This window comes from Herpailurus yagouaroundi, unplaced genomic scaffold (assembly GCF_014898765.1).
Source record: "Herpailurus yagouaroundi ecotype Mexico unplaced genomic scaffold, PumYag 29, whole genome shotgun sequence".
In the NCBI taxonomy this organism is placed as follows: Eukaryota; Metazoa; Chordata; class Mammalia; order Carnivora; family Felidae; genus Herpailurus; species Herpailurus yagouaroundi.
Window position 1 is genome coordinate 111,512,504 of NW_024412377.1, and position 24,558 is coordinate 111,537,061.

General features: G+C 37.3%; 1 protein-coding gene across 3 annotated transcripts in view; it reads left to right on the plus strand.

The window, feature by feature from the left end:
* ELOVL7 (ELOVL fatty acid elongase 7) overlaps positions 1 to 15,245 on the plus strand; it is a 75,919-nt gene extending 60,674 nt beyond the window's left edge. For 2 of the 3 annotated variants that reach the window (XM_040452478.1, XM_040452492.1), the window contains 4 exons: positions 722 to 778; positions 3,295 to 3,400; positions 10,573 to 10,709; positions 12,534 to 15,245. In XM_040452478.1, the coding sequence (XP_040308412.1) occupies positions 722 to 778; positions 3,295 to 3,400; positions 10,573 to 10,709; positions 12,534 to 12,743 (510 nt within the window). In that variant the 3' untranslated portion in view covers positions 12,744 to 15,245. The remainder of the gene's footprint in view (positions 1 to 721; positions 779 to 3,294; positions 3,401 to 10,572; positions 10,710 to 12,533) is intronic. The other variant, XM_040452485.1, reaches the window with a different exon arrangement.
* Positions 15,246 to 24,558: the final 9,313 nt, after the last annotated feature.

Genomic DNA, 24,558 nt, shown 5'->3' on the forward strand with positions numbered 1-24,558 from the left:
AAAGGTATCAGAAAGAATCAAATGAAATCAGGTGTGTAGTTTTCTGTTTAATGAAAATTGGTACTTTTATTTTTTAACTTCCTGGACTTAAAAACAAATTCATATCTGGTTCCTCAAAAAAAGTAAAAATATAATTCCCATATGATCTGGCAATTCCATTTCTGGGTGTATACCTAAAAGAATTGAACACAGGGACTCAGGTATCTGTACTCCCCTGTTCATAGCAGCATTATTAACATGTCCACGGACAGATGAATGGACAAAGAAAACCTGGCATATACATACAATGGGATATTATTCAGCCTTAGCAAAGATGGAAATTCTGACACATGCTATAACATGGATGAGCCTTGAGGGCATTATGCTAAGTGAAATAATCAAGGCACAAAAGGATAAATACCGTATGATTCTATTACATGTGGTGCCTAGAGTAGTCCAATTCAGAGACAGAAAGTAAAATGGTAGTTTTCTGGACCCATGGGTGGGAGGGGAGATCTTATTAACAGGTACAGAGTCTCAGTTTTGCAAGATGAAAAGAATTCTCTGGATGGATGGTGGTATTGGTTGAGCAACAAAGTGAATGTGCTAACTGCCACCAAGCTGAACACTTAAAAATGGTTAAGATGGTAAATTTGGTTATGTGTATTTTGCCAAATTAAAAAAATAAAATTTTCCTCTGTATAAAAATAAGATAAATTTGTATCTTTGTGTGTTTCTGCAGATGGTACGCACCTGTTGGCTTTATTACTTCTCCAAATTTATTGAGCTATTAGATACTGTGAGTATGTGGTCACCACATTTGGTAAATGTTTGATGTCTCAATGGAAGCAATAAACTGCTAGAGTTCAGTTGTTGTCTGATAACTTTGGTTATCTCTGTACTTCAGGCAGAACTCCTATTATTTCTTACCTTTTATTATCAGTAATTTTAGAGAATAGATAGGATAAGCTTTTTTTTTTTCTGGTCTTTTGCAAACTCCAAAAGGTTTTTTTATGTATCTACTGCCTGATTAGGATAAGCACGTAACTGTCATATACATTGCAAAACTGTGTATCTTTATGGAGATGGATGACAGGTGTTTTGGGAAGCAAGCTCAGGAATCAAAGAGCAGAAAACATTTTACCTTGGGTTCTGCCAGTGTAAAGCAAAGCACTCTGTCATCCATATTCCTTTAAGAGGATAAATGCTTCATATCTTAAACATAAATTAGGATATCATCCCTGGGGTATCAGTAATTTTGGTAATATCAAAACTATCTCCAGCTACCGTTCTGAAGTTCATGCTTACTAGGTGATCCCTCTTCCCACATAAGATCCTTTGAAGATCAGCTCTGAATTTGGATGACTGGGCTCTGGGAGAAGCAAGTGCCATGGAGTAGGGTACATGATGAGAGGAGAATGCTGTGTACTTCTGTTTTCAGAGTAGCTTAGGAAAGCTGGATATTTATCATATCTTTGGGATATGTGGGTCTTAGTTATCTGGAACCAGTTCTGTCTGTCTAAGACAGACAAGTGTGTTCTATCTTCAGAGTACATACAAATATGTTTCTTGTAGCAAATCTCAACATGCTTCACCTTCTCACCTGAACAATCACATAATGTTGGAATTGGAAAGGACTTTAGTGAGCATAGCATACAGTAGTTCTCAAACTTGGGCATGCATTAGAATTGCCTAGAGGGCTTGTTAAAAACACAGATGCCTGCACCCCACCCCTAGAGTTTCTGATTTGCTAGGTCCTATGTTGGCCTCAAGAATTGCATTTCTTTTAAGTACTCAGGTGATGTTATTGCTGTTGGCCTAGGGTCCACACTTTGAGACCTCTACTGTAGTTCAGTGGTTCTCAGCCTTCATGAGGCTGAGGCAAAAGGATTAACTGCATTAGAAAACAACAACAACAACAACAACAACAACAACAAAAACCTGGGTCCCACCTCCAGAGATTTGGTGCCGGATGGTCTATAGTTAGAAACCAGGCATGGTGTTTTTGAAAAGCTTCTTGGACATTGGCATATACAGCCAGGGTTGAGAACCACTAATCTGGTTCAGAGCCCTCAATCTGAAAGTAAATTGAAGCCAGGAAGGTAAGTAATTTACCCAGAGGAATGCTGCTACTGTCTGGGGTCAGGGTCCCAGATAGCTGGTTTGGGGCTTTTCCGTTGCACCATGCTGCCTTCTTCCATGTGCATAATAAGCAAATGCTTCTCGGCCTCATTTTTTCTGCTTTGCATGTTCTCAGATCCATGTTCCACAAAAAAACTGTTGGTGCCTCTGTGTTCTTCCCTGAACCACATTTTTCAAATACTACTATGGATACTTTTTTTGTGCTGCTCTGTTTAGTCTGTATTTAGAAGTCTGACTCAATATTGGTATTCTGAATTTTCAGTATTTTTTGAACATTTAATTCTGCTCTCGAATTTAAATCTCCCCCTGCTTTTGCCTGCCTTTTCTCCTCTTTGTAGAGTTTCTGCAAACCGCGGGTGCATTCAATCTGGATGGTGCCTTTGCTGCTCTTCTCATTTTTCCTAGGCTACTTTTTTTTTTCTCCATCCTGTTTCTATAAAAACCCTCAAGTTTTCCCCTTTTCATCTTTATCTACGAATAATATGCTAACTTTTGATTTGTTGCAAGTCCTCTTTCAGTTTGCTTAATCCCTTATCTAAATTAGTAGGATGTGTCTTAAGAATTGAGACTCGGGGCGCCTGGGTGGCGTAGTCGGTTGAGCGTCCGACTTCAGCCAGGTCACGATCTCGCGGTCCATGAGTTCGAGCCCCGCGTCAGGCTCTGGGCTGATGGCTCAGAGCCTGGAGCCTGTTTCCGGTTCTGTGTCCCCCTCTCTCTCTGCCCCTCCCCCGTTCATGCTCTGTCTCTCTCTGTCCCAAAAATAAATAAACGTTGAAAAAAAAAAATTAAAAAAAAAAAAAAAAGAATTGAGACTCTCTGCTTTCCCATGTACTTCAAAATCCACGTGGATGTTTTCCTGCCAATAATAATTCTTTCAATATTCTTTGGCCATGTTCTTCACTTTCCATTTTTGATTTTAAAATCTGCGTTCAATTTCTTTAACACCTTTTTATTGATTCTCCCATGACTAGGCATCATACCAAAGTTCCTTCATACTAATGAGCTTTTGAGCTACCCCTTGGAGAATCAGCTGCTTCTGTGAGCATTCTCTCAGGCAGCCCTTTCAGTGCAAGTGATGATGGGAAATAGTTTGTACTTTGCCAATATTTTTGTAACAGTAGATATATCATTGCATGATTTTATATGAACTTGATTTTTTTAAAATTATTTCAGATCTTTTTTGTTCTGCGTAAGAAAAATAGCCAAGTGACTTTCCTGCATGTCTTCCATCATACCATCATGCCATGGACCTGGTGGTTTGGAGTCAAATTTGCTGCAGGTAGCCAAGGGAGATTCGGGATCATGTGTAATGAGCGATTACATTTTTGTATATTGTAAACACAAATTCTGTCCTGAAATGTGATTTAGAAGAAACTCAAAACATCAAAGAATTAATTTGGTCAAACTTCTGACTTTCATTATTACCTGAAACATAAACTTTTAACCTAGATCCCTCCTCCACCCTCCCCTCTTTAGATACACATGACTTTTAGGTATAGTCTTCTACTCATATCCTTTAGTTGTTTTGTTTGGGTTTTACTCTTTCCCCAGATAGTTCTTTTAAATGTCATTAACTAAATAAAAACAAAACAAAAAAATGGTACAAGCTTTAATTTCATAGATATGTAGATAAATACTCCTAATTGTTTCCAGGAAGTTAGAATGTTGATCTCAAGTTCTAGTCTTTTTTGCATTCATATTTCATCCCCTACCAATTCTGTAAAGATGTGTCAAATTGTGGTTGTCTAAACTTTGTTAAACATCCCACCATATTAAAGGATATTATTTTAATATTTTTTTGAAGTTAAAAGTACTTTAAAACAAAAGCTTGGCAAACAGATTCTTGTTCGTTTGGTTTTCATTTTATGCTTCTGAACATCTAGAATCAGAAAAAACAGATTAAGTAATTTCACCCTCTCATAAAGTATTAAATAAATGATACCCCCAAGGATATACACGTATTAGCAAAAATTGGTTGGGAGATTTATTTACGTGAGTTTATTAAATTTAAGAAGTCTTCGAGTTAGATAATACTTTAAAATTTCTGCAAATAGCTCACCTCTATTATGCATTCTGACTTTGTATGACTAAAAAGAGAAACCACAATTGAGGAACTCTTTGAGTTTTAGAGTCTGTAGGCATAGGGAAAAATCTGCATATCTTGTAACAGGAGAGGGTATGAATAAGCTAGTGGCATGAAAGAGATACCAGAACCTAGAGAAGCCAGAAGCTATGGCCTTTGGGCATCAGATTTTCCAATATGTGAAGTATTTCCTTGCCCCAAACTGGCATTTATGTGTCACAGATTTTTAAAAAGTGAAAGTCACTGTTTTTCCTTATAATGTATGTAAAAATGTAACTCATTATAATAAGATAGTCTCTTCTGTGTCCATTTCATAAATCAAGGATAGCTATATTACTTAGTCTCCATTATTATACTTAACTTCATATGTTTTTGTTTTCTCTCACATGCATATCAGTTCTTTGAATAGGATTTTCATTGACATTTCATTTGTGTTGGCCAAAAATTAAAAAATACCATCCATTAATAAAATGGTTATGAATTCTTGTGTATATATAATTGCGAAATTCAAATGATATCAAGGGACATTTAGCTCATCTTCTCTTTTCAGCAGTTTGACTCCAAAATTATCAGAAATAGGTATTTATTTTATTTTAAAGTATGCTAGCAAAAGTTCTTTCACACCCTTATAATTTATTTATGCAGATTTCTTCTCTGAGACTAGAATGTTACATCACAACACTGAAAAATAAATATAAATTTAAAAAAGATTGGGAGGAAGTACCTCAAAATACAGTGATTTAGAAATAGTGCACAAAAAGTGGTTTCCCTCTCCACCTTTATCCTTCTCTGTTTTTTCTAAATTGAATATCTATTGGTTCTATAATGGAGAAAATGGACTTTATTTGAAGAACAGAGTTGAGCAGTTTTTTTCCTAGATTATCTAGAGTGATTTTTTTTGAATTTTTAAAAAAATTTATTTAAATCCAAGTTAGTTAACATATAGTGTAATACTGATTTCAGGAGTAGAACTGAGCGATTCATCACCTACATAGAACACCCAGGCTCATCCCAACAAGTGTCCTCCTTAATGTCCATCACCCATTTATCCTATCTCCCCACTCAGCACCCGTCCAGCAATCCTCAGTTTGTTCTCTGTATTTAAGAGTCTCTTATGGTTTGCCTCCCTCTCTCTTTTTATCTTATTTTTCCTTCCCTTCTCTTATGTTCATCTGTTTTGTTTCTTAAATTCCACATATGAGTGAAATCATATGATATTTATCTCTCTCTGACTAACTTATTTCGCTTTAGGATAATACATTCTAGTTCCATCTATGTTGTTAAAAGTGGCAAGATTTCATTCTTTTTGATTGCCAAATAATATTTTGGTGTTTGGTGTGTTTATATGTATATATATATATATATATATATATATATATATATATATATATACACACACACACACACACACACACCACATCTTTACCCATTCATTAGTTGGTGGATATTTGGGCTCTTTCCATAATTGGGCTGTTGTTGATAGTGCTGCTATAAACATTGGGGTGCATGTGCCCCTTCGAATTAGCATTTTTTTATCCTTTGGATAAATACCTCTAGTAGTACAATTGCTGGGTTATAGGGTAGTTTTAGATTTAATTTTTTGAGCAACCTCCATACTGTTTTTCAGAGTGGCTGCACCAGTTTGCATTCCCACCAGCAGTGTAAGTGTTCCCCTTTCTCCACATCCTTGCCAACATCTGTTGTTTCCTGAGTTGTTAATTTTAGCCATGCTGACAGGTGTCAGGTGGTATCTCATTGTGGTTTTGATTTGTATTTCCCTGATGATGAGTGATGTGGAACATCTTTGCACATGTCTGTTAGCCATCTGGATATCTTCTTTCAAAAAGTGTGTGTTCGTGTCTTTTGCACATTTCTTCACTGGATTATTTGAGTTTGATAAATTCTTTATAGATTTTGGATACTAACCCTTTATCTGATATGTCATTTGCAAATATCTTCTCCCATTCTGTCTGTTGCCTTTTACTTTTGTTGATTGTTTCCTTAGCTGTACAGAAGCTTTTTATCTTGATGAGGTCCCAATAGTTCATTTTTGCTTTTGTTTCCCTTGCCTCTGGAGACATGTCTAGTAAGAAGTTGCTGCAGCCAAGGTCAAAGAGGTTGTTTTCTCCTCTGGGATTTTGATGGTTTTGTGTCTTACATTTAGGTCTTTTATCCATTTTGAGTTTATTTTTGTGTATGGTGTAAGAAAAGTGTTTCAGATTCATTCTTCTGCATGTCGCCGTCCAGTTTTCCCACTACCATTTGCTGAAGAGACTGTCTTTTTTCCATTGGATATTCTTAACTGCATTGTCAAAGATTAGTCAGCCATACATTTGTAGGTCCATTTCTGGCTTCTCTGTTCTGTTCCTTTGATCTGTGTTTCTGTTTTTGTGCCATTACCTACCATCTTGATGATTACAGCTTTGTAATATAGCTTGAAGTCCAGAATTACGATGCCTCCAGCTTTAGTTTTCTTTTTTTTAGTATTACTTTGGCTATTTGGGACCTTTTCTTGTTCCATCCAAATTTTGGAATTGTTTGTTCTAGCTCTGTGAAGAATGTTGGGTTTTTTTTGATAGGGATGGCATTGACTATGTAGATTGCTTTGAGTAGTGTCGACATTTTAACAATATTTGTTCTTCCAATCCATGAGTGTGGAATGTTTTTCAGTTCTTTGTGTCTTCTACAATTTCTTTCATAAGCTTTCTGTAGTTTTCAACGTATAGATCTTTTACCTCTTTAGTTAAGTTTATTTCTAGTTATTTTATGGTTTTGGTGCTATTGTAATTGAGATCGATTCCTTGATTCCTCCTTCTGCTACATTATTTGTGTATAGAAATGTCATAGATTTCTGTACATTGGTCTTATATCCTGCTACTTTGCTGAATTCGTATATTAGTTCTAGCAGTTTTTTGGGTGAGCCCTTTTCTAAAGTGTATCTTTGAAGGGGAGCCTGGGTGGCTAAGTCTGTTAAGCGTCCGACTTCGGCTCAAGTCATGATCTCACATTTCACGAGTTCAAGCCCTGCATCGGGCTCTGTGCTGACAGCTCAGAGCCTAGAGCCTGCTTCGGATTCTGTGTCTCCCCCTCTCTCTGCCCCTCCCCTGCTTGTGCTTTCTCTCTGTCTCTCAAAAAAATGAATCAATGTTAAAAAAAAATAAATAACAAATCACAGATTTTTTTTAAAAAGTGTATCTTTGAGTCCATTGATAGGCTTCCATTTCTAAACAAGTATTGCTTTTGATAATGAAATTTTAAAAAAGAAATTCCTGTTTTTCAATGTTATCCTCTTTATGGACATTGAACACTTTGTAGTGGGTTCGTTGTCCACACCTTAATCCCCCTTCTGCTTTACAAAATGCAAATACTTTCTTCTCTCTTATACGTTCCCTAAGTTGGCATTTCCATTCAGTCGTGCATGTGGAATTTAGTAAACACTTGTACACCTATATCTACTTAGTGACAAGTACAGTGATAAGAGCTGAGATACTTCCAGAAATGTGGTTTGGCATTGACTTTCATTCCTAGAATGAAACTGTTCAGTTTAAACTGTTCTTTCAAAAACTTGAGCACAGCTGATCTCTATCTAGTATTTAATTTCCTGTTTGCCTGTTGTACACTTCTCTGGCATAACAGCAATCCAACTTTTCTTTGGAATATGATAAAACGTTTCTCTGGCAGGTTTTTATATTCATTATGCACATATTCCCTTCCAGAGATATGTAGAGCTGTGATAATTACCCAGGTGATTCCCTTATTTTTCTAATCCAAAGGAATAAAATGTGATGGCACTAATTGTAATTCATTCTGAGATGTTAGCTTTTCAAAACTATTGTTGTAAAGAAGAAAGCAAGCTTAGAAAATACTTTATTAGGAAAGCCTTCCAAGAAAATAAGTTAATTTTGATGGCTGATTTTGATGAGTAACCCTTACTAAACACTGTTAATTACGTTAGTGCTTTGTTAAATTCCTGTCCATGGGATCCTCATTTTAGGACATTTAAATGATGAAAGATTCTGAATGGAAAATAGTCGTCTAACAAAAAATGGGAGAGGTGTCTTAATGAGAATGGCTCTGATGTAGATTGTTAATCAAAGGTGAAATAGGTTTCCTGTGTGTTTGTATAATCAGGAGACACAAATGGAATTGAGAAGTATTTGGCATATGCCTGTTAAGCAGCTTGACTCCTAACCTATCAGAAATAGACAACTATTATATTTTTAAATCACCTCAGAAAAAGTGTTTTCACACCACTACAATTTATTTATTCAAGTTTATTTTGGGAAAAAAGACTAGCCTAAATGTAAATAATAAAAGGTGGGAGGTTGTTGATAAGCTGCATTAATTCAGTTTCTTCTGACTTGAAATTTATGATAATTAAAGAATTGGCTGAAATTTTATTTACTCTAGTAAAGGAAAGTTTATGAAGCATAGTATAGCAGAAATGAGGCATGGGGGAAGTATTTAAATTACTCAAAAATATTTATTTTATTAAAAAATGTTAAAGGAATACTTTAGCAGTGGTAGTATCCAGAAGTATCTAAAATTTCTGTGATTATGAGTGATTATTAAGTGATTAGTTTCTACTATGCAACAATTTTTGTTTTGCTTTAAAATTTCTGGAATACATCATGCTTATGAATTTGGTCCTTTTTCTAATGTAATTGTTCCACATTTGTGAGGTTTTGTTTTATTTCTGGAATTAAAGAATACTAGAATAGGGGCACATAAATGGCTCAGTTGATTAAGTGTCTGACTCTTGGTTTTGGCTCAGGTCATCATCTCACAGTTTGTTGGTTCAAGCCCCACGTGAGGCTCTGCACTATCAGTGCAGAACCTGCTTGGGATTCTCTATCTCTCTCTCTCTCTCTTTCTTTCCACCCCTCCCCCATTCATGCTGTCTCTGTTTCTCTCGAAAACAAACTACAAAAAAAAAAAAAAAGAGTAATGGAATAAAGAAAGTGGAATATTTTCGAGAAAAATTTAAATCTCAGATCAGCATCACTAAGCTGAATCAGGCTATACATAAAGAATGCAGCTTCTTCTAGATGGTCCGTCTTAGGAAAGATGCCAGGGAAGAGTGTTTTTTTCATTTTTTGCCCCTACTATCAGCTCATCACCTTGTTACCCCTTCCACTACTACAGGTCCAGCTAAAGACAATTGAAATGATCTTTGCTTCTGTTCTCCAAGGATTTTTTGCTTCAACTCTAACTTGAATAGGACCAGTAGGAGATATAGTGGTTAGAAGAAGAAAACCAAGATAAGAAGGCACAATTGATAATAATCAAATGGAAGCGGTAATCAAAGATGACTTAACAATTAATAAATGTTTATTTTGGAAAAACAATTATTTTTAAATAACTAAGGCAAACCTAGCTTAGCCTACTGATGAAAGCCAGTGGTTTTACTGCCAAAGTTTTGTAGCACAGGAGAATGGATTGTGATGAATTCATACAGTGTAATACTATAATACTGCACAGAAGTAAGAAAGCAAACTACTAATATACATAGCAACATGGATAAGTTCTTAAAAACATTATGTTGATTGAAAGAAAGTAGGCTTGGGGCACCTGGGTGGCTCGGTCGGTTAAACGTCCGACTTCGGCTCAGGTCATGATCTCATGGCTTGTGAGTTCGAGCCCCCGTGTCAGGCTCTGTGCTGACAGCTCGGAACTTGGAGTCTGCTTAGGATTCCATGTCTCCCTCTCTCTCTGCCCCTAACTCACTCGCATTCTGTCTCTGTCTCTCTCAAAAATAAATAAACATTAAAAAAAAGAAAGTAGTCTCAAAATCTGTTGTATAATTCTATTTATATGAAGTTTAATAAAAGGCAGAACTATAGTTTTAGCATAAAGGTTACTTTGGGAGGGGTATATTCTTGGAAGGGGGACATAGGAACGTATGTGATGTTGGAAATAGTCTATCTAGACTTTGGTGATGGTTATGTGGGGTGTATACCTATGTAGAAAAATCATCAAATTATACACTTAAGATTAATGTATTTGTGTACATATGCCAACCCTCACTAAAAAAATGAAGTTGATTACTATTATTTAGCATATGCCACGTTAAAAAAGTAACACAACTTAATTTGTTAAAGTATATCCAAATTATAAGACCATCTTAAGGTTAAGATATAACAATAGACATGCTAATTTATTTTTAAAGTTTTGCATCTTGTATTTTACTGAATGAATGTATTATCCAGTTGCCTCTAATTTAGTAGCTGTTTAACAAGATTTATGTTTTGGATGCATTTCTTTCTACTAAAATTAAAGAAATATTTATTCTAAAAATCTCAATTTAGACAAAATGAGTCTCATTTTAAGGAACAGTGCCCCCATTTTATAATAATTTTATTTTCCAGGTGGTTTGGGAACTTTCCATGCCTTTCTAAATACAGCTGTACATGTAGTTATGTATTCATACTATGGGCTATCTGCATTGGGACCAGCCTTCCAGAAGTATTTGTGGTGGAAAAAATATTTGACATCATTACAGCTTGTGAGTAATTAATTTTCTTTAAAATCAGATACAAAACTAAATTGCAGTCATTCCTCTTCCCTATGAACCAGGATAGTAACTAAATAAAGAACAAAAGTTACAAAACAATAGGGATATAGTGTGTCTGGCTCCTATATTGCATCCCGTCCTTATCCTTTTCCTGTAGTTTAAACTTTCGTCAAGAACTGTGTTGCAAATGAAGTGTATTTGGTAGCCGAGAAGCTCAGTTGAACCATAATGTGTATCTTTATGCCATCTTTATACTATTTCTGCTTTTATATTAAATAAATATAGTTATGAACAAGATAATCTCAAAGTTATTTGAACCACAGTAGGCATAATATTAAATTAGAAGTTAGAAATTCCATATTCTAGATCTAAATGACTTTGAGGGAGGGAATGTAACTTTGAGAGCATTAAAGATGTAGAGTGATGGTATAATAAATATACTGACAAAGTTGATGACACTCTAAATAACCAAGTATAAGGAAATAGTGAAATAAATTATTTTAATTCTTACTTTGGGATATTATGAAATCAAGAAAATTATTCACAATTGTTTTCTTTTTAAGAATTTTTTTCTGACTGTAAAGTAATATATGCTCATTGCAGAGAAATTAAAACATCTAAATAGCTTGTCTTTTCTATACTTATATATGTACACTTGTGTGATTTGCATTATACTGCATATACAACTTTATATTGGGCTTTTTGCACTTAACATTACTCTTAAATGTTGTAAAAAATGTTTAACAATGGGGCAAACTATTCATATAGAAAAAAGAATAGACATTTGTTTATTACTATTTCAAACATGTTGGTTATACACAAACACACCTACATCGAATGTTGAGGGTGTCACTTAAGCTTCCTAAGGTTTCATCTTCTTGTCTGAAAAATGAGAGGGATAGCTACTGCACAGGAATGTCATAAAAGTTCATTCAGATAAGGCAAGGAAAGTTGATGATGATAATAAAAGAAACTGTGTGAAAATCTTAACGATGGTTACAACTGGATAGTTTATAGGTAATTGTTATTTATTTGTATGGATAAATGTTTACTTTTCTAAAATTCCCTCAGAACTCATGTTGCCTTTTAATCAGGAGAAGAAAGCTATCCAAAAAATCTGAACATTAGCCTGGAAGTGTTCCTCTTTAGACTGTGTATAATGTTCTGGGACAAAGAGCCCTTGGGCGTCACTAGAACAGTGATCAGTAATGTTTCACTCCTTACAGATTTTCTCCTGCCATTGGCAGGATATATTTTTATCTATGACTGTGGATGACAGGTGGCAGATATAAGGACTCAGAGATGCTTTGGCTCCTACAAAATTGCTGGGGCTGTAATTAGAATGTTTGTAGTTCCCCAAAATTGAAATACTTTGTCTAACAGCAAGACAGAATATTTGAATTGAAATTATTTTAGAAATAGTAAGACCATAAGATAGTGGTTCCTTGTGCATTTCCTCAGTCGAGGACTCAAGTCAGAGACGTGCCAAGAAAACCTGCTCTGATGGTCCTTCCTCTGGGTACAAAAGGCCTCTTGCACCTCACAGCTCCAGGGCATTTACATGGGGCCCCGCTCGAGTTATAGAGTTTGGCAGGACTGCATAGTGGTTCCCAATTCCAGTCTGGATTCTGACACTGTCCTACCCACTCTCACATCCATGGAGGGCAGATAGATTTAAAGATAAAATTCCCTACCCAGCAGTACGCTAGATGTGGTTGGAGAGTGTTTAAATGTAAGCAGCCAAAGAATGCATTAGATAATTGCTCCATTGTGACTTCATATCTGAATAATATTTTTCATTCTTTCATCTCTTAGGCCCAGTTCATTATTGTCACTATCCACATAGGCCAGTTCTTTTTCATGGAGGATTGCAAGTACCAGTTTCCAGTCTTTCTGTACATCATTATGAGTTATGGGTGCATCTTTCTGCTGCTCTTTCTCCATTTTTGGTACCGTGCTTACACCAAAGGTCAGAGGCTGCCCAAAACTGTGAAAAATGGAGTCTGCAAAAACAAAGACCACTGAAATGCAAACACAACACGAATCTATGAATGAGACTGGTATCTTACTTCCCTTGACAATCAAGAGCTATTTCCATGTGAAGTGCATTTTGTATATTTTTCAAAACCAAGAGCTTGTATTTTTATGATAAGTTATTGGGGTTTCTGATATTTGAGAGCCCAAAGCTCCCAGATAACAGACCTCTGATAATTAGAGCCAAAAGCAGGTGGTTTTTCAGCAGCTTTTAAATCTAATCTAAAGGTTTTATTTAATACATTTTGTTATAGTGAAAGGAGGATATGAAACAGTATAGTACTTTTCAAAGAAGTCCGGTATAGATGAGAAATATCGTTAGATATTTTGAGCATGGACAGAGATCTATGCCATACAATAGATTCCTTCTGCCAGGTCTGAAAACCTCTAACTGTGGGCGCTGGCTTTGTTGCTTGTTGATTATATTCAGAAGAGTATATATACCCTGGAGTTAAACTCCCATTCTAAAGAGCTAACACTGGTGAACATGAAGTGAATTTTTGATAAGTCGTTATTTCATACCACTAACAATTTTTAATGGATCTCTTTTGAAGCTGCCACCAGTTTTGCTGATAGGACTTCCCACAGCACTTTTGTTGCATCAACTGTTCAAAAGCAACAGTAATTTTGGTTAGTACATTGATGCACTTGACACTAAGTTTACGTTAATATTTTGAAAACAAGGTGATGTGTTCTGTGGCTTGATGAACACTGTGCTATTACTGTTTTGCAGTTCACTTTATATATTTCTGGAAAGAGGTGAAATACTTCTGGAAAAGTATTCTGTAGTTCAATGGGAAAAATTGGTTTTCTGTTGTATTGTAATGTCACTTTCTCATGTTGTCCTGGTTTAAAGGATCATCTTGGTTAAATGTGTATTGGTTAGATGTGTGAACGTTCACATCATTGGCACACTGCAGGTACCCTTAATCATAAGTGATTTTAGACCACCTGTTATTCCCAGTTTCCAGAGATGGGTTGCAGTCATGAGTAAAGAAGCCCAAGGCAAATGGTGGCACAGAAGTTCTCCCGGGAATTTTTGGTTCTGGAGGCTTTCTTAATAAAGAGAGAAAGAGAACTTGTTTAATAGTTGTTATAGATACAGTGCATGGGAAAATGTTTCCCAGAAGTATGAATTCTTCAATAGCCTGGGTTTCTTTTTTTTTCAAACCTATAAACTCTATAATGAAGACCTGAAATTCATTTTGCCTACTTTTGTTTCTTCACGGATATTACTTCCTAAAATTCTCTTGTTCTTACTTTTTCTTTACCCAAAAAGTTTACTTTACCCAAACTACTGGTCGATAGAGTTTTGCCCCAGAAACAATGATATTTGCACATTTCTGAATTTCTCCCCATTTTTTTCTTTTTTGTTATATTTATAGTTGAATTTGAAGGACTGCCTATGCCTGTATGACTTTAAACAATTAGTAATTATGGGATGGGCCTCAGTTGTGTAACACAGTGCTAGCATTGTACAGCAAACCTGAGTTTTTCCTCACTGTAAGCTCCTGTAGTTCAGTTTGTCCCCCCAGGCCACTAATCTATACCATGGCCTCTTCTCTTAAACTTGCCAGGTTTACACTTGCCTTTAAATGACCTTTACTGATTTTACTTATAATTTGAGAAGATGAGAGCTGATAAATGGGGGAAATAACTTATTTTTCTTAAATAAAGAACAGAGGACAGAAAGCAGAGCTAAAGGAGCAGCTATAATTTATTTCTCTGAGGGCCTCAGGATTCCTTCAGTGTTTTCCTGTATGGACTCTTCATATCCAACCCGTGCTAAAAAGAGACCATGTAGTAGGTACTGTTACACATGCACACAATTCCCAAGGACCCAAGTAGGGAAAAGACCAAAAGGAAGCACAAATACAAGACGAAACAGGAGAGTTTGGTTTTCATAATACTTTCCATCCTGCAATGTACAACCTCTCCTAACCTGCCTATAGTCTTTAAAATGTTTGACTTGCCAGAGACCTAACAGCAACATGTGATGGAACTGGGTTCTAAATTATGAGAATAGAAGTGGAGAGCTGGGATGTTACATGAAGAGAAATCACAGCTAGCAGAAGTATCCTCCATGGAAACATCAGTAGGTCAAAATGAGTATCACTGGATATAGGATTTGCATGGACAATGTTTTATTAAAGCGCTCTGTAGGTCACATAGAGTTTCTTTTGGGGTTTCACCCACTTTTCAAGACTTCATTGCCTTTGGGTTTACTTACCTAACAAATAAAGAGGCCAGTTACAAAATCTGGCTTATGACATGAAGCTCTATGAATCCTTGAAAACCTATGTCTGTATTATAAATCAATACAAATACATAATTTTAAATATCTATTTACAGCCTAAATGGAGTTGAATTCTTAATTAAGTGGACTACATTGTACTTAAATTATAAAACTATGAGTTTAAATTTTCTCAGTTATCTCTCATTTCTGTTAAATTGTTAAAGACTATGGAAAATTCTGTGGATCTTGTCAAAGTTTGTGCATGTGTGTGTGTCTTTTATTTTGGAATTTAAACGCATATGTTTGCATGGGAAGATGGTTTTATTCCTGAATATTCATTTAACCAAAGCATTTTACACATTGGTTGCCCACTTGCTATATTCAGAGCCTCTGCTAGATATGAGAGTGATACAAAGATGCCTCTGACATAGTTGGAGCCTCCTGAAACTTATAGACTGATGGAGGAAATTATGTAACCAGGCAGCTAGGTGCCATGTGAATGAAAGTTGCTCACTTAGAAAGCAGGGGAGGCTACATGAAGGAATTAGAACTTGGGTTGTGTGTTTAAGGTGTACAGATTGCAAAATGGGTGGTGGGTTAGTGGGCAAGGTATTATAAGTAAAAAGAAGTAACAAGTCAACCTGACACAAACAAAGAAAAACAGCAAGAACAAAGCATGGCCCCGGGTAAGGAAAGTGTAGGGAATGGCTAAAAGACCAAAGCAGAGGAGGATTTTTTGCAGGTGAAACAGAGAGATGAGTCCAGGAAGGGAAACGAGGTCAGAGCTTGGGGCCCACGTGGCTGTGACATCTGGGCTTGATTCTCCAGGAAAATGAGAGCATTCAGCGTTTTTTGAGGGAGGTGAGGTTTAATCAGAGTGGTACCTTAAGAGTCATCTGGTGGGGCAGGGTGGAGTGGCAGCTTTAGATGCTAAGGAGAGAGAGAAATTGGTTGATTAAGGGTGAGGGGAGGATAGCCAGCATGTGTGACCAGAAAGAAAGGCAGATGTGAGAGAGCTTCTGAAGGGAGAGTTTCATCTAGGCTGACCATGGATGGGATGGGTAGCAGGGTCCAAGGAAGCTGTGTGGTGGTGTGGAAAGCGGTCTGAAACTGAAGCCATAGGGCATGGATGTTAGGTGCCAAGTGACCTTGGAGAAGCCAGTTAACCTCTCTCAGCTTCTGTTTCTTCATCTGTAAAACGATGTAAGTACAAGTTCTCCTTGCTGGATTATTGTGTGGCTTAAATGAAACAATGTATTTAAAAGCCCTTTGTAGTAATTGATAAAAATAAGACCATAAGCACAGAGAATACTAACTCAGCAGGCTTAAATGGGGAGGAAAGCAAAGTGAGTCCCTAGCTCAAAAGAGCACAGAGGTCACATTTCTCTCTACTTCAGGTGGAGTAAGGTATGTGATGATTGGGGAGGGGATGAGATAAAGGGATTGAGGTAAAATTCTTTTTTTTTTTAATTTTCAAAAAATGTTTATTTTTAAGAGAGAGAGAGAGTTGGGCAGGGGAAGAGAGAGAGGGGGACAGAGGATCTGAAGCAAGCCTGACAATGGGCTCAAACTCATGAACCATGAGATCATGACCTCAGCTGAACTCAGATGCTCAGCTGACTTCACCCAGGAGCCCCTTTTTTTTCTTTTAAGGAAGCAGAATAATCATGTTTCTTTATTCTAGGGATGACGTGAAGAGTGAAAATGCATAAACTGTGGGGAATGGATGTGCTTAGGGATAGATACAGATTTCAAATACTTCCCAGCCTCCAGGAGAGCCCTGCTGGAGACCATACACTTGTAGTGGTCCCAATTTGCATAATTGTGTTAGCCCATAATCATGTAGGCATGGAGAAGACTTGGATTGACCAAGATAGGGATTGCAAGAAAGATGCAGCAGGACAAGGGAGGACGTTGGGAACGCCAGCAAGAATGGATACAGTGATGTATTATGAGAGCAGATTGAGGCTGTCAAGGGACAGTGGTGCTTACCAAACTCCTTATATGTATCATGCAATAAGAACCTCACAATATTCCTATAAGTTAGATACAATGAGGTAGCTACACATACGGAAATTGATGCTTATACCATTTACATAAATTGCCCAAGATCAGGAAATTATTGGGTGGTAGAGCTGGGTGTCAAACCAACTCTCTTTGATTTCAAAACTCTTAACCATCGTGCTGTATGGCCAAGAAAGGCTGATGGAATAAGGGAGTGAACGGATTTGTAAGTTTAACTAGGAATGACGAAAACCTAAAAATAACAGTTCCTTAAACAAGAGAGATGTGCTTTCTCATATAAGGTTCCAGAGATAGGCAGTTAAAGTTGGATTAGTTGTATTATAATATCTGAGACCCAGGAGATTTTTGTCTTGCAGTTCTGCCATATGGGCTTCCTTTCCCATAGTCCCCTCATCCAAAATGGATGTTGGAACCATCCATTAATATACATATAACCAGCCATTAATATACATTTCAGCCAGCATGAAGGAGGAAGAGGATAAGAAAAGGAATGTTCTCTCCATCTAAGACCTATAACGAAAGTGATACATCACTGGCCAGAATTGCCACATGGGTCACATGTAACAGAAGGAAATCTGGGAAATATACTCTTTATCTTAGGCGACTCTATCTAAAGTTAGAGATTCTATGTCTCTGGAAGAAGGAGGTGAATGGGCATAGTGGGGGCTGTAGTCTGTGGTCAGCATTTCAAACTGTGGAGTAGTACTGTATAGCTCTGAAAGTGAGTGGCTGATACAGAATGGGTATGATGGTTATTGGAACTGAACAGGCTGATGAAGTGTTAGACATGGTGGTGGATGGTTTGACTACATGAATGTTGAAAGGCCTCAGAATGATGAAGAGTCTTGGAATGAAAAACTAGCCAGATGATAAAGTGCTCTGAATGTGAGTATATGGCCAAGAAGACAGTAGATGACAATAATGAGAAAAGCAAATGAGCAGTAGCCTCAAAAGCCTCAAGATCTGGGCTTGTGTGTGAATGGGGTTCTTTTTAAAAATTAATTTTAGGGGTACCTGTGTGGCTCAGCTGGTTAAGCGTCCAACGTCAGCTCAGGTCATCATCTTGTGGTCTGTGGGTTTGAGCCCTGCATCTGGCTCTGTGCTGACAGCTCGGAGCCTGGAGCCTGCTTCGGATTCTATGTCTCCCTCTCTCTTGGCCCCTACCCTACTTATCCTCTGTGTCTCTCTCTCTCAAAAATAAATAAACATTAAAAAAGTTAATTTTTCAAAAAACAAGAGTCCAGAGCCAGAATGCTTTCCAGGGGAATTCTACCAAACATTTAAGGAAGAGGTAACACGTATTCTCTTGAAGCTGTTCCAAAAAATAGAAATGGAAGGAAAACTTCCAAACTCTTCCTATGAAGCCAGCATTACCTTGATTCCAAAACCAGACAGAGACTCCACTAAAATGAGAACTATAGACCAATTTCCCTGATGAACATGGATGCAAAAATCCTCAACAAGATATTAGCCAACCAGATCCAACAATACATTAAAAAAATTATTCACCACAACCAAGCAGGATTTATATCTGGGATCCAGGGCTGTTCAATATCTGCAAATCAACGTGATTCATCACATCAATAAAAGAAAGGACAAGAACCATATGATCCTCTCAATAGATGCAGAGAAAGCATTTGACAAAATACAACATCCTTTGTTGATAAAGCCCTCAAGAAAGTAGGGATAGAAGGAGCATACCTCGAGATCATAAAAGCCACATATGAACGACCCAACGCTAATATCATCCTCAGTGGGGAAAAACTGAGAGCTTTCCCCCTAAGGTCAGGAACAAGACAGGGATGTCCACTCTCGCCACTGTTATTCAACATAGTATTGGAAGTCTTAGCCTCTGCAATCAGACAACACAAAGAAATCAAAGGCATCCAAATCGGCCAGGAGGAGGTCAAACTTTCACTCTTCGCAGATGACATGATACTCTATATGGAAAACCCAAAAGATTCCACCAAAAAACTGCTAGAATTGATTCATGAATTTGGCAAAGTTGCAGGATATAAAATCAATGCACAGAAATCGGTTGTGTTCCTTTACATCAACAATGAAGCAACAGAAAGAGAAATCAAGGAATCAATCCCATTTACAGTTGCACAAAAAACCATAGAATACATAGGAATAAATCTAACCAAAGAGGTGAAAAACCCATGCACTGAAAACTATAGAAAGTTTATGAAAGAAATTGAAGAAGACACACAAAAAAAATGGAAAAAGATTCCATGCTCCTGGTTAGGAAGAACAAATATTGTTAAAATGTCAATACTACTCAAAGCAATCTACATATTCAATGCAATCCCTATCAGACTAACACCAGCATTCTTCACACAGCTAGAACAAATAATCCTAAAATTTGTATGGGACCAGAAAAGACCCTGAATAGCCAAAGCAATCTTGAAACAGAAATCCAAAGCAGGAGGCATCACAATCCCAGACTTCAAGCTATCCTACAAAGCTGGAATCATCAAGACTATATGGTACAAGAACAGACACTCAGATCAATAGAACAGAATAGAGAACCCAGAAATGGACCCACAAACATATGGCCAACTAATCTTTGACAAAGCAGGAAAGAATATCCAATGGAAAAAAGTCCCTTCAGCAAGTGGTGCTGGGAAAACTAGATAGCGACATGCAGAAGAATGAACCAGGACCACTTTGTTACAGCATACACAAAAATAAACTCAAAATGGATGAAAGACCTCAATGTAAGACAGGAAGCCATCAAAATCCTTGAGGAGAAAGCAGGCAAAAGCCTCTTTGATCTTGTCTGCAGCAACTTCTTACTCAACACGTCTCCAGAGGCAAGGGAAACAAAAGCAAAAGTGAATTACTGGGACCTCATCAAAATAAAAAGCATCTGCACAGCAAAGGAAACAATCAGCAAAACTAAAAGGCTACCGACAGAATGGGAGAAGATATTTGCAAATGACATTTCAGATAAAGGGTTAGTATCCAAAATCTAAAGAACTTATCAAACTCAACACCCAAAAAACAAATAATCCAATAAAGAAATGGGCAAAAGACATGAATAGACACTTCTCCAAGGTAGACATCCAGATGGCCAACCGACACATGAAAAAATGCTCAACATCACTCATCATCAGGGAAATGCAAATCAAAACCACAATGAGATACCATCTGACACCTGTCAAAATGGCTAACATTGACAACTCAGGCAACAACAGATGTTGGTGAGGATGCAGAGAAAGAGGATCTCTTTTGCATTGTTGGTGGGAATGCAAGCTGGTGCAGCCACTCTGGAAAACAGTATGGAGGTTCCTCAAAAAACTAAAAATAGAACTACCGTATGACCCAGCAATTGCACTACTAGGCATTTATCCACAGGATACAGGTGTGCTGTTTTGAAGGTGCAAACATACACCCCCATGTTTATAGCAGCACTATCAACAATAGCCAAAGTATGGAAAGAGCCTAAATGTCCATCGATGGATGAATGGATAAAGAAGTGGTATATCTATACAAAGGAGTATTACTTGGCAATCAAAAAGAATGGAATCTTGCCATTTGCAACTACGTGGATGGAACTGGAGGGTATTATGCTAAGTGAAATTAGCCAGTCAGAGAAAGACAAAAATCATATGACTTCACTCATATGAGGACTTTAAGAGACAAAACGAATTAACATAAGGGAAGGGAAACAAAAGTAATATAAAAACAGGGAGGGGGACAAGACAGAAGAGACTCATAAATATGGAGAACAAACTGAGGGTTGCTGGAGGGATTGGGGGAGGGGCTAAATGGGTAAGGGGCACTAAGGAATCTACTCCTGAAATCATTGTTGCACTATATGCTAATTTGGATGTAAATTTTAAAAAAATAAACAATGAAACAAATTTTTAAAAAGTTAATTTTAGAATAGTTCAGATTTACAGAAAAACTGAAGTTAGTGCAGAGAATTCCCATATATGCGCACCCAGTTTCCCCTCTTATTAACATCTTACATATGTATAGTACATTTATTACATTTGATGGGCCAATATTGATAATGTATTATTGTCTAAAGTCCATACTTCATTCAGATTTCCTTAGTTTCTACCTAATATCCTTTTTCTTTCCCAGGATTCCATTTAGGATACCACTACGTTTAGTTGTCTCCTTACGCTCATTTTGGCTGTCATGGTTTCTCAGATGTTCCTTATTTTTGATGATCTTGAAAGTTTGGGGGAATACTGGGCAGGTATTTTGTAGAAAGTCCCTCAGTTGGAATGTATCTGATGTTTTTCTCAAGATGAGATAGGGGTTATTAGTTTTTAGGAGGAAGACAAGAGAGGTAAAGAAGTATCATTCTTATCACATCATGTCATGGGTACTTACTATCAATATGACTTTTCACTATTGATACTAACCTTGGTTACCTGGTTGAGGTAATGTTACTCTTTTTTTCTCCTTTTATATTGTATTCTTTGGAAGGGAGTCACTGTGCAGTCACACTTCAGGATCACACTTCAGTGCAAAGTATCTACACAAATTATTTGGAATTCTTCCGCCTAGTTGCCTTATGCAATGATTTATTCACATTAGCGTGGATTTGTGAATATCTATTTTCTACTTTGGGATGTAATCTAATACTGCATTACTTATTGAATTGCTCAAATTCTTCCAGGTTTGGCCATTGAGCGTTCTTCTGGATGGCTCTGTGTCATTTTGACATATTCCCACTTCCTTACCTTCTGGCACTGCTAGATGCCCCAAGCTCATCTTGCGTATTTCCTGCCCTAGTTCTACAGTCAGCCAATTCTCCCAGGGGTCTTGGTTACTTTCCCTGGGGAATGGTATTAGAAACCAAGAGCTGGCGCTAAGTGCGCTTGTTGCTACTGGAGTGTCATTGCTTCTAGGCCCTCTCAGATTACAGCAAGGAATTACATGTGTGTATACTAACTAGTGCATACACACATCCCTGTAAATATTTCTATATGTAATAATCTGTATTTATATTAAGGAAAACATGAGTTCATATTGATATCCCCAATTCTAATCCATTACCACATGGGTCATTCTAGCCTTTACCCCCCTTGCTTCTCTGTAACTCCAACAGTAAAAAAAAAAAAAAAAACCTAGCTCTCACATCAGCCATCTATTTACTTAATAGTTCAATTCTAATATATGCATATATATGTGTGTATATATATATATATATATATATGTGCACATACAGTGATTTCAGAATTGTTAACTCATGCCACACTTTATCAACTAGAGTTCCTTTTGTTTTCCATTTACAGATCCCACTCATTTCCAAAATTACTTAGGTTAGCACTCTTCCCTGTCACCCTCTTCAATGAGGTTGTTTCATATATTTATAATACAGTTAGATTCTTTTGTTACCATTCAACATTCCTTCCTGGGACTCACTCACTTTGTAAATGATTTTTTAGATGTTTATTTATTTATTTTGAGAGAGAGAGAGAGCAGGGGAGAGGCAGAGGGAGAGGGAGAGAGATAATTCCAAGCTGTCAGTGCAGAACCTGATGCAGGGCTCGAACTCAGGAATGTTGAGATCATGACCTGAGCCGAAATCAGGAGTCAGATGCTTAACCAACTGAGTCACCCAGGTGCCCCCTAAATGATTTTTGCAATTTTTGCATCTTTTGAGTTTGACTCTGTGCTCTAAAGCTCTTGGAGATTTGACAAATGCGTGGTGTCATATAGTCAATATTACAGTATCATACAGAATAGTTTCACAGCCCTAAAAAAATCCTCTCTGCTTCACTAATTCAGCCTTTTCCCACCATAAGTCCCTATCCACTGACCTGTTTACCATCTCTATAGTTGTGCCTTTTCCAGAGTGTCATATAATTAAGGTTTTTTTTTTTCTTTTTTAAGATGAGTTTAAGATTCACCTATGTTTTTCTTGTGTCTTGATACCCCATTCCTTTTTACTGGTCAATAATATTCCCTTGTCTGGAGAAACCTCAGTTATTTCTTTCTTTCTTTCTTTCTTTCTTTCTTTCTTTCTTTCTTTCTTTCTTTCTTCCCTTCTTTCTTTTTTTCTTTCTATCTTTCTGTCTTTCTGTCTAGAGGGTAAGTGGAAGAGGGGTGAAGGGAGAGAGAGAACCTCAGGCAGGCTCCATGCTCAGTACAGAGCCCGATGAGGGCTCTATCCCATGGCCCTGGGATCCTGACCTGAGCTGAAATCAAGAGTCGGGTGCTTAAGTCACTGCGCCACCCAGACATCCCTGAACCACTGTTGTTTATCCACTCACCTATTGAAGGACATCTTGGTTGTTTCCATTTGGGGAGATTATTATTAAAGAAGCTGTAAACATTCATGTGCTGGTTTTTGTTTTCAAAATCAGGAGGATAAATATGCAGGAGCACAGTTGCTGGATTGTACAGTAAGACTATGTTTAGCCTTGCAAATAAAACTGCCAACACGTCTTCTCAGGTGACGGGACCATTTTGCAGTCCCACCAGCAACAAATGAGAGTTTCTGTTGCTCTACATGTTTACTAGAATTTTGTATTTTCAGGCTTTAGGGTTGTAGGGATTCTCATAGGTGTGTTCTCATTGTTTTATCTCATTGTTTTATTGGGGTTTTTGTTTGTTTGTCTTTAAGTTTTTATGTAAATGCCAATATAGTTAACATACGGTATTATACGGTTCAGGTGTACAATACAGTGATTCAAGAGTCCCCTACAACACCTGGTGCTCATCACAACAGTGCCCTCCTTAATCCCCATCACTTACTTCACCCATCCTCCCAAGCCAAAATCAATTTCATTGCATTTTTCCTGTGACAAATGATGTTTAGTGCAATCGAGTTCTTTTTACTCCTCACATGGGATGCCCTTTATTCTCTGCTGTTTACCAATTTCTGTACATTCTCCAGTCTCTGCTCAAGTGCTTTTTCCTCCATGAAATCTTTACAGACCTTGTTAGTCCTCCTACAACACCTTCCTCTTTTGATTGCTATTGCACTGTACTACAGTTAACTAATACCCTAATAATATCTACCTTACTCAAACTCACTTATAGATTCCCAGTCTTTTCCTGTGATTATGAAATCCAAAAGTCCTGAAACCCGAGGTTTGTAAGTTTGTGGCACACTTATTTGGTGGGCAAACCTGACTTGGGCGCCGAGAGACCATTGATCTTTTTATTCATCCACATAAAGTAACTATTAATATATTTCACTGCAGAAATAGGAATGTGTTTGTTTTTTTTTAATTTTTTTTTTTACATTTTACTTATTTTTGAGAGAGAGAGAAAGACAGAGCACAAGTGGGGGAGAGGCAGAAAGAGAGGGAGACACAGAATCCGAAGCAGGCTCCAGGCTCTGAGCTGTCAGCACACAGCCTGACGCGGGGCTCAAACTCAAACCATGAGATCATGACCTAAGCTGAAGTCGGATGCTGAACTGACTGAGCCACCCAGGTGCCCCAATAGGAATGTGTTTGACTATGGGGTGCTGGCCAAACCCTGCTGTGATGTTAAATAATATGTGGTATATGTACAGCATAATTCTCTCAGAAACATCCTAGACTGCATTTAGTAATCCTCAGGGAATGG